This window comes from Pseudochaenichthys georgianus, chromosome 23 (assembly GCF_902827115.2).
Source record: "Pseudochaenichthys georgianus chromosome 23, fPseGeo1.2, whole genome shotgun sequence".
Classification (NCBI taxonomy): Eukaryota; Metazoa; Chordata; class Actinopteri; order Perciformes; family Channichthyidae; genus Pseudochaenichthys; species Pseudochaenichthys georgianus.
This window is the reverse complement of record NC_047525.1, coordinates 24284989-24295281: the sequence shown is the minus strand read 5'-3', so window position 1 is coordinate 24295281 and position 10293 is coordinate 24284989. Positions and strand designations below refer to the sequence as shown.

The 10293-nt window shown below is 43.8% G+C and overlaps 1 protein-coding gene across 1 annotated transcript in view; it reads right to left on the bottom strand.

The window, feature by feature from the left end:
* Nucleotides 1-10293, bottom strand: part of LOC117468424 (neuron navigator 3-like) — a 28882-nt gene that overhangs the window by 294 nt on the left and 18295 nt on the right. Inside the window, exons 6-13 of the mRNA XM_071201788.1 lie at nucleotides 8914-9306; nucleotides 7653-7694; nucleotides 3821-3975; nucleotides 2470-2664; nucleotides 2208-2260; nucleotides 1328-1351; nucleotides 338-361; nucleotides 130-207 (exon numbers count right to left, since the gene is read on the bottom strand). Coding sequence (XP_071057889.1) covers nucleotides 130-207; nucleotides 338-361; nucleotides 1328-1351; nucleotides 2208-2260; nucleotides 2470-2664; nucleotides 3821-3975; nucleotides 7653-7694; nucleotides 8914-9306 — 964 coding nt within the window. The remainder of the gene's footprint in view (nucleotides 1-129; nucleotides 208-337; nucleotides 362-1327; nucleotides 1352-2207; nucleotides 2261-2469; nucleotides 2665-3820; nucleotides 3976-7652; nucleotides 7695-8913; nucleotides 9307-10293) is intronic.

Sequence of the window (10293 nt, the reverse complement as noted above, 5' to 3'; positions counted from 1 at the left end):
CACACACACACACACACACACACACACACACACACACACACACACACACACACACACACACGGCTTCCAGCAGCAGGTTTTTATGCTAATAAACCGGCTGTTTTGAGGACGCATTTCAAATAAACTCACGTTGGCAGACAGCTGAGACGTCAGGGTCGCCACCTTCTCCTGAGAGGTGTCCAGCTCGCGGCGAAGCTTTCTGATTTGCTGAAATAAAGAGAGAAACAGGTATATAGTTTACCCTCCCGAAGAGGACTGAAGGAGACGTTCAAAAGCTCCGTGTGGATAACTGTGATGTGCAGTGAGAGAAGACACCGGGGGGAGTGTGGGGGATTACCGTGGAATTTTGGACTGTTTGGCCCTTGATTGAAAAGAGAAGAGTAAAACAAAAATAAAATTAACACTTAGGTAAGTAATCCACACGCTCAGTGCCAGATGTGCTCATTTACCAACATAGAAAGTGTAAGAGTACCACACTCAAGATGAGTTCAAAATGGCTGTCAGAATCAGATTTTGCAAAAGGACGTCTGGTTTACGACACGTTTCCTGTCCTTTAGGATATAAGAATCCCCCAGAATATGCCAATAACGTCCTTATTGTTTCTTATTCTCATTGCCAACACTCTTAAGAACAATAAAGCCCCGAGTAAAGGATGACGGCAAGCTCAAATTCACGAGTATGGCACCTGTCAGACTTACCCTGGAGACTTATTCTAACCTTAACCATAACCACCACATGCCTAAACCTTACCCCAGGGGCGGTTCTAGGGGGGGAGCAGGGGGGGCCAGTGCCCCCTAACAATGAAAAGATTTTTTTTTAAATGTATATTTTCTGGTACTCAGGATTTTGTTGCTGTAATGTGAGATTGTGCAGACACCCTGATGTAAAGTAGAGATGTAACTGTTCATTGCCTTTATTTTTATATAAATATGGTGTTAGTGCAAACATTTCACTATAACTTAAGCTGAAGCTAACAGTAATAACTATAAGATCTATCTGAAGTGTACTGAAACAAATAGTAATAACTGTATTGCATTGTTTTCTTAGGCGCAATTACTTCATTCTGTCTAGTTCTCTTTTTCGTCCTGCATTTATTGGGCCCCCCTCAGAAAATAACTGGCCCCCCAGTCAAACTGGTCTAGAACCGCCACTACCTTACCCTAATCCTAACCAAGTCTTCACCCTAAAATGAATGATCCCCCTCATGGGGACCTCCATTTTGTCCCCATAAGGGAGGCGAGTCCCCACACGTGACTATGTAAACAGATGTAGGTCCCCACAAGTATAGTAATACTAGGACACACACACACACCATCCCCATGCTTACCTCTGAGTGGGCTTTCTCCTCCGTCTGCAAAAAAGAAGCAAATATTAATAAAACAAAATAGACATTTGTCTCGATGTGTTCGATAAAGCATCTTCTAATAGTTGACTACAATACTGCGCATGAGGAGATCTGCCAGAAGACTTTTGAACTCAATTGGATAAAGCGCTTTGTCATCACACATTCATTACAGGTCTTTTGGTTTTGTGTGGGAGTTATTTTTTATTTTATTGAGTGACTAAGTCGAGACGAAACAGCATCGCATCAAGAGACAAGTTACAGAGCAGGACAGAGACAGTACACTGAAAATACAACATGGGTTTGGACTGTGTGTGTGTGTGTGTGTGTGTGTGTGTGTGTGTGCAAGTGTGTGTGAGTGTGTGTTGGTGAGTGTGTGTGTGTGGTGTGAAGTGTGGTGCGCGCGTTGGGTGTGTGGTGAAGTGTGTGGTGTGCGCGTGTGCGTGTGTGTGAGTGTGTGTGTGTGAGTGAGTGTGTGTATGTGTGTGTGTGTATGATTGTTGTTTTCGTTTTGTGTGTTTTTTTGTATTGTTTGTATGTTGACGTGTTTATGTAGTTGTGTAGTGCGTGTGTGTGTCGCGTGTGTGTGTGATGGTGTGTGTGTTGTGTGTTTTGTGTCTTGTTTGGTTTGCTCTTGTTTTGCTCGTTTTTTTTTCCTGTGTGTGTTTATTTTTTTGTGTGTGTGTGTGTGTGGTGCTGTGGTGTGTGTGTGTGTGTGTGTGTGTGTGTGTGTGTGTGTGTGTGTGTGTGTGTGTGTGTGTGTGTGTGTGTGTGTGTGTGTGTGTGAGTGTGAGTGTGTGTGTATATCTGTTTGATCCTCCCTGATGTGGGATTTGATTTGGGGCTTAGCGGTGGAGAGACTCACCGCAGAGTAGAGCGAAGACGTGCTGGAGACCAGAGACAACGAAGAGCCGTGGACTGAAAGACAACGCGGAGATTAACGAGGGACCAAACAATCTCGCACGAAGGTACATTTCCCAAAGACATCGAAGTGACTGTTTTGTACATATTGATAGTTGTGTCTCAATGTACGCAGGTCCTTCAGAGTGTGTGTGTCGGAGTGTGTGTGTCGGAGTGTGTGTGTCAGAGTGTGTGTGTCGGAGTGTGTGTGTCGGAGTGTGTGTTACCTTCGTCCGTGCTGTCCCTGAAGGACCCCGAGCGGCTGATGCCTCTCTGCCGGTCCTCCAGAGAGGTGTTGCTGCCCCCCAGAGGGTGGTCCTCTCCGTACAGGTCGAAGGAGTCGTGGGCCGGGATGCTGTTGGAGCGACTCATGCTGCTGCTGGGGGGGGGCAGCGTGTACTGGCTGCTGTTAGTGGGACTCACTGGGGGGGGGGGGGGGGGGGGACACACACAGATAAGATACTTTATTGATCCCAATTTGGGAAATGAGAGAAATTAAAGCCCACCTACTATTCAAATTCCACTTTTTATGCCCAAAAATAGTACAATAGGAGACCCTTTAAAGACCCCCTAATATACTGTTCTTCATCTATATACTACAGCTCTCAGATATATCCAGAGCCTGTCTCTGATTGGCTGAAACACCAAACAGATCATTGCAGCATTACCCATAATCCCCTCTGTTTTAGCCCTGTTTCCAAAGTGCTGATTCTCTGTCTGTTACTTTAGATGAAAATAAGGAGCCCCTTCCCACGACATGAAGAAGAGGGGACACATGTTGATGTAGAAGAGACATGAAGAAGAGGGGACACATGTTGATGTAGAAGAGACATGAAGAAGAGGGCACACATGTTGATGTAGAAGAGACATGAAGAAGAGGGGACACGTGTTGATGTAGAAGAGACATGAAGAAGAGGGGACACATGTTGATGTAGAAGAGACATGAAGAAGAGGGGACACATGTTGATGTAGAAGAGACATGAAGAAGAGGGGACACATGTTGATGTAGAAGAGACATGAAGAAGAGGGGACACATGTTGATGTAGAAGAGACATGAAGAAGAGGGGACACATGTTGATGTAGAAGAGACGTGAAGAAGAGGGGACACATGTTGATGTAGAAGAGACATGGAGAAGAGGGGACACGTGTTGATGTAGAAGAGACATGAAGAAGAGAGGACACATGTTGATGTAGATGAGACATGAGGAAGAGGGGACACATGTTGATGTAGAAGAGACATGAAGAAGAGAGGACACATGTTGATGTAGATGAGACATGAGGAAGAGGGGACACATGTTGATGTAGAAGAGACATGAAGAAGAGGGGACACGTGTTGATGTAGAAGAGACATGAAGAAGAGAGGACACATGTTGATGTAGAAGAGACATGGAGAAGAGGGGACACATGTTGATGTAGAAGAGACATGAGGAAGAGGGGACACATGTTGATGTAGAAGAGACATGGAGAAGAGGGGACACATGTTGATGTAGAAGAGACATGTGTCCCCTCATGAGGAAGTGGATGTTTTTGGATACTAGGGGACCTTCACAACAAACAGCTTGTGTCTGACAGACGTACGCAGGTTGGAGTAGTGGTATCTCCCCGTGGTGCACGAGGCTCCCGGAGGGGACAGAGGTGATTGGCTGCCGGTGTCCTGAAGCCCCCCTGTGGAGTGAGACCTCAACCACTCCTTCCCCTCCTCATGGGACGTCTGCCTGGAGGACGGAGGGTACCTGAACGCCACACACACAGGAAGTAAGTATCATCCAAACAGCGATATATGGAAGTGTAAACATGATGGAAATATGTGGATGAAATGACAAGAGGTGGGAGAAATACTCTTGTACTCGAGTAAAAGTAGAAGTACTCAGATCTTGTTCTTGAGTAAAAGTAGAAGTACTCAGATCTTGTACTTGAGTAAAAGTAGAAGTACTCAGATCTTGTTCTTGAGTAAAAGTAGAAGTACTCATATCTTGTACTTGAGTAAAAGTAGAAGTACTCAGATCTTGTACTTAGTAAAAGTAGAAGTACTCAGATCTTGTACTCGAGTAAAAGTAGAAGTACTCAGATCTTGTACTTGAGTAAAATTAGAAGTACTCAGATCTTGTTCTTGAGTAAAAGTAGAAGTACTCAGATCTTGTTCTTGAGTAAAAGTAGAAGTACTCATATCTTGTACTTGAGTAAAAGTAGAAGTACTCAGATCTTGTACTTAGTAAAAGTAGAAGTACTCAGATCTTGTACTTGAGTAAAAGTAGAAGTACTCAGATCTTGTACTTGAGTAAAAGTAGAAGTACTCAGATCTTGTTCTTGAGTAAAAGTAGAAGTACTCATATCTTGTTCTTGAGTAAAAGTAGAAGTACTCAGATCTTGTTCTTGAGTAAAAGTAGAAGTACTCAGATCTTGTACTTGAGTAAAAGTAGAAGTACTCAGATCTTGTACTTGAGTAAAAGTAGAAGTACTCAGATCTTGTGCTTGAGTAAAAGTAGAAGTACTCAGATCTTGTACTTGAGTAAAAGTAGAAGTACTCAGATCTTGTACTTGAGTCAAAGTAGAAGTACTCAGATCTTGTTCTTGAGTAAAGTAGAAGTACTCAGATCTTGTACTTGAGTAAAAGTAAAAGTACCAGAGTGTAGGAATACTCTGTTACAGTAAAAGTCCTGCATTCAAAATGTTCCTCAAGTGAAAGTAGAAAAGTATTCTCATCTAAATATAGTGAAAGACAGTGAAAGTAGTCGTTGTGCAGATTGGTCCATTTCAGAATAATATATATGATATGTTTTATAATGATTGATCATGAAAGTGTTCTCAAAGCTGGTGGAGGTGCAGCTAGTCTGAAGTACTTTGTAGACTGCAGGGTGTGAAGTAACTAAAGGTATTAAATACATGTAGAGGAGTAGAAGTACACAGTAGCATAACATGGAAATACTCAAGTAAAGTACACGTACCTCAACATTTAACTAAAGTACTGCATGAGTGCTACAAAATAAAAGGATGTGAGCAGATGGCAAAAAACAACATGCAGCCACACACACACGCACGCGCACACACACACACACACACACACACACACACACACACACACACACACACACACACACACACACACACACACACACACACACACACACACACACACACACACACACACACACACACACACACACACACCACACACACACACACACACACACACACACACACACACTGCTGTTCATCTCCTCCCTCTAAGTGGCTCAGCAGCAGAAGGCCTCCTTATCGCAGGCATGACAATCGGCCATATTTAATCCTCTGAGGATCATAATTAGGTTTGCACACGTCCCTTTTCAGCGCTGCTTTGCTTGCCGATTTCTCCCATTACTACGCCTTTCACGTCTGACCCTGCGTTAGTCCCTCACAACTGTGACTCGTGTCCCCGCCCTGCAGGGATTGGGCGTCTTTAAAGTGTTTTGATTTGTGTGACACAGCAGCATTGAGTACATGAGGCTATTACTAGTCTAAGCTTCTCTTGTAGAAATCTAAAGACCAGGCAAAATATGTGGCGTAGCGTAGAGACACTACATTCTGATATACACCTGAACATCAGCAGGAGAGGACTCTTTAAAGTAGAGACACTGCATACTGATATACACCTGAACATCAGCAGGAGAGGACTCTTTAAAGTAGAGACACTACATACTGATATACACCTGAACATCAGCAGGAGAGGACTCTTTAAAGTAGAGACACTGCATACTGATATACACCTGAACATCAGCAGGAGAGGACTCTTTAAAGTAGAGACACTACATACTGATATACACCTGAACATCAGCAGGAGAGGACTCTTTAAAGTAGAGACACTACATACTGATATACACCTGAACATCAGCAGGAGAGGACTCTTTAAAGTAGAGACACTACATACTGATATACACCTGAACAACAGCAGGAGAGGACTCTTTAAAGTAGAGACACTACATTCTGATATACACCTGAACATCAGCAGGAGAGGACTCTTTAAAGTAGAGACACTACATACTGATATACACCTGAACATCAGCAGGAGAGGACTCTTTAAAGTAGAGACACTACATACTGATATACACCTGAACATCAGCAGGAGAGGACTCTTTAAAGTAGAGACACTACGTACTGATATACACCTGAACATCAGCAGGAGAGGACTCTTTAAAGTAGAGACACTACATACTGATATACACCTGAACATCAGCAGGAGAGGACTCTTTAAAGTAGAGACACTACATACTGATATACACCTGAACAACAGCAGGAGAGGACTCTTTAAAGTAGAGACAATACATACTGATATACACCTGAACATCAGCAGGAGAGGACTCTTTAAAGTAGAGACAATACATACTGATATACACCTGAACATCAGCAGGAGAGAACTCTTTAAAGTAGAGACACTACATACTGATATACACCTGAACATCAGCAGGAGAGGACTCTTTAAAGTAGAGACTCTCCATACTGATATACACCTGAACATCAGCAGGAGAGGACTCTTTAAAGTAGAGACACAACATACTGATATACACCTGAACATCAGCAGGAGAGGACTCTTTAAAGTAGAGACACTACATACTGATATACACCTGAACATCAGCAGGAGAGGACTCTTTAAAGTAGAGACACAACATACTGATATACACCTGAACATCAGCAGGAGAGGACTCTTTAAAGTAGAGACACTACATACTGATATACACCTGAACATCAGCAGGAGAGGACTCTTTAAAGTAGAGACACTACATACTGATATACACCTGAATATCAGCAGGAGAGGACTCTTTAAAGTAGAGACACTACATACTGATATACACCTGAACATCAGCAGGAGAGAACTCTTTAAAGTAGAGACACTACATTCTGATATACACCTGAACATCAGCAGGAGAGGACTCTTTAAAGTAGAGACACTACATTCTGATATACACCTGAACATCAGCAGGAGAGGACTCTTTAAAGTAGAGACACTACATACTGATATACACCTGAACATCAGCAGGAGAGGACTCTTTAAAGTAGAGACACTACATACTGATATACACCTGAACATCAGCAGGAGAGGACTCTTTAAAGTAGAGACACTACATACTGATATACACCTGAACATCAGCAGGAGAGGACTCTTTAAAGTAGAGACACTACACACTGATATACACCTGAACATCAGCAGGAGAGGACTCTTTAAAGTAGAGACACTACATACTGATATGCACCTGAACATCAGCAGGAGAGGACTCTTTAAAGTAGAGACACTACATACTGATATACACCTGAACATCAGCAGGAGAGGACTCTTTAAAGTACCCTATAGCCACAGCACACCACACACAGCCACATAAAAAGCACACTTCAAATGAGACGGAGTAATGGAGTAAATAAAAAGGCAGATGTTTTGTACCTCAGTCCCTTTTTGGGGAGCGTGTTTCTGTCAAGAGGCATGCTGTCAACACACAGAGCATGAGTGGATTAGATGACATAAAAACACTTTGGTCACATTTCAAAAACACAAAGACATAAGCAATGAACACAACAACAGCACGTCTAATGCAACACATGTACAACACAGGCCAATTTAAATATCAACTCGAAAGATATATATATGGTCGTGGACAACCTGGAACAAAGACTTTCAATGGACTGTGTAGGAATTGTTCCGGCATGGTTTTGGACCAACAGTCTGTTATTGAACATTACGTCTGTGTCTGAAACCACGCATTGCTCACTATATAGTCCACTCTGTAGTGCTGTCCAAATGTCAGACGTATTAAGCCCTAAGTATCCCACAATGCATCGGAAAAAATCGATGTTCCCTAACTGAGCATTTGAATCCATTACGGTGAATGAAACACCGCAGACAGTAGATGTAGCTAAACACTAGTTTGAATTAATTCACATTGGTTGTTACATTTCCACCGTAGACATGTGGTGATCTGAACACTTCTTCCACCGCAGGACTTCCCGAAGTGAAACGGGAAATGCAACGTGGCGGGCCAGTGAGTCGTAAAAGCGTTAGTCAACCAGAAGCCTCCTCTGCCTTATGTCTGTTCTCTTACTGCAGGGGTGTCAAACTCAAGGCCCGGGGGCCACATTCGGCCCGCGGCTTCATTTTATGTGGCCCCACAAGAGCTTGCAAAGAATATAATATGTTTATTATACGGTAACATGCTACAGAAGCACGTTGCCCATAAACTACATGTCCCACAATGCATCTCAAATATGACATTTTTCTCAGAATTTGCCTTTTTTTCTCAGAATTTGCCTTTTTTTCTTCAAAATATGCATTTTTTCATAGAATCCCTTTTTCTCAGAATTAGATTTTTATTTCAAAATGTCACTTCTATTTCTTTTTTCTCCAGAATTTGGCTTTTCTTTTTAAATCATTTTGGGACATACGCACTGAAAAGACGTTTTCAGACGTAGTTAATTATGAAGTTATTCCCCTATCCGATGATAATCCAATGCAGAGGCAATGATGTAATATAATACATTATTTTATATATATGATATATTTATATATGTATTTTTATATAGTCTTAAAGTTACAACCGGCCCTTTGAGTGTAACCATAATGCTGATGTGGCCCGCGATGAAATTGAGTTTGACATCCCTGTCTTACGGTATGAAACAATGATCCACACACCCTCTCCCCGGCTACTCACCCCTCGGACAAGGTGGACTTGACGCTGCCGGTGCGAGCCACCTTGTGCCCCAGCGGCAGGTCGATGGACTCGATGGAGCTGGCCGTCAGACTGCTCATGCTCTGGCAGCTCAGAGTGTCCTTACTGCCCTGCGAGGAGCCGCATGTGGGCCAGGGCCGAGCGTTGGAGGGCAGCGAGAGGCCGGACGCGGGGCTGGAGGCGGGGGACTCGCTGCACAGATCGGGGGTTTTCCCGTAGAGCGGACTGCTGCCTCCGCTGAGACCCCCGGCGCTGCCCAGGCTCCCCGAGGAGGGCGAGTCCAGACTGCCCTGCCTCCCCAGCACCGACGGGCACTTTCCAGAGTCAGGGGTGCCCGGAGAACTGGCCTTGCTGCTGGCTTTGGTGCCAAACAATCTGGGGGAGGGGTATCGAGAGAGGAGGTGAGGAGGGAGTTTAGAGAAAGCTCAAAAGAAAGTTGATAGGTGAGAATTTGGAACTTTGAGGAAGTGGATTACATTGAGGTTAAGTATGATGTTGTATTATGTGTTTTTTATGCTGCTGCAACGCAAACATGTCCCAAATTGGGATCAATAAAGTACCTACCTATCCATCTATCTATCCATCTATCCATCTACCTACCTACCTACCTACCTACCACCTACCTACCTACCTACCTACCTCCTACCTACCTACCTACCTACCTACCTACCTACCTACCTACCTACCCATCTAATCTATCCATCCATCCACCCACCCACCCCCCCACCCACCTACCTACCTCCTACCTACCTACCTACCTACCTACCTACCTACCTACCTACCTACCTACCTACCTACCTACCCTACCTACCCGCCTACCTACCTACCTACCTACCTACCTACCTACCTACCTACCTACCTACCTACCTACCTATATCTATTACTGCATTGGATCAACAAACTCAAGGTTCTGTGCACTTTATTGAAAAACAGACATTTAGGCCCCATTCCAAACCGACCCCTGACACCTTCTGCCAAACAATCTGAGATAGGGAGTATAGAGAAGAGGGTGAGGAAAGGTTTTAGAGAAAAGCTCAAAAGAAAGTTGATAGGTGAGAATGTGGTACTTTGAGGAAGTGCATTACATTGAGGTGAACTACATATGGTGTTGTGTTACTGCATTGAATCTTATGGCCGCATTCCAAACCGACCCCTGACACCTTCTCCCTCCCACACACATTTATCTCTCGAAGCCAACTCATCTCAGCTCGCTAATTTGCATCGACACATCTGCTTTCACAGCTTCGCCCGTTTCAACCCCGTGACTCTGAAGCACCTCACATGTTTCCTCTCGCTCACATGCTCACTAGAAAATACTGAGTGTCCTCTTCCAGTGAAGGACACTGCTCAGGAACTAGTATG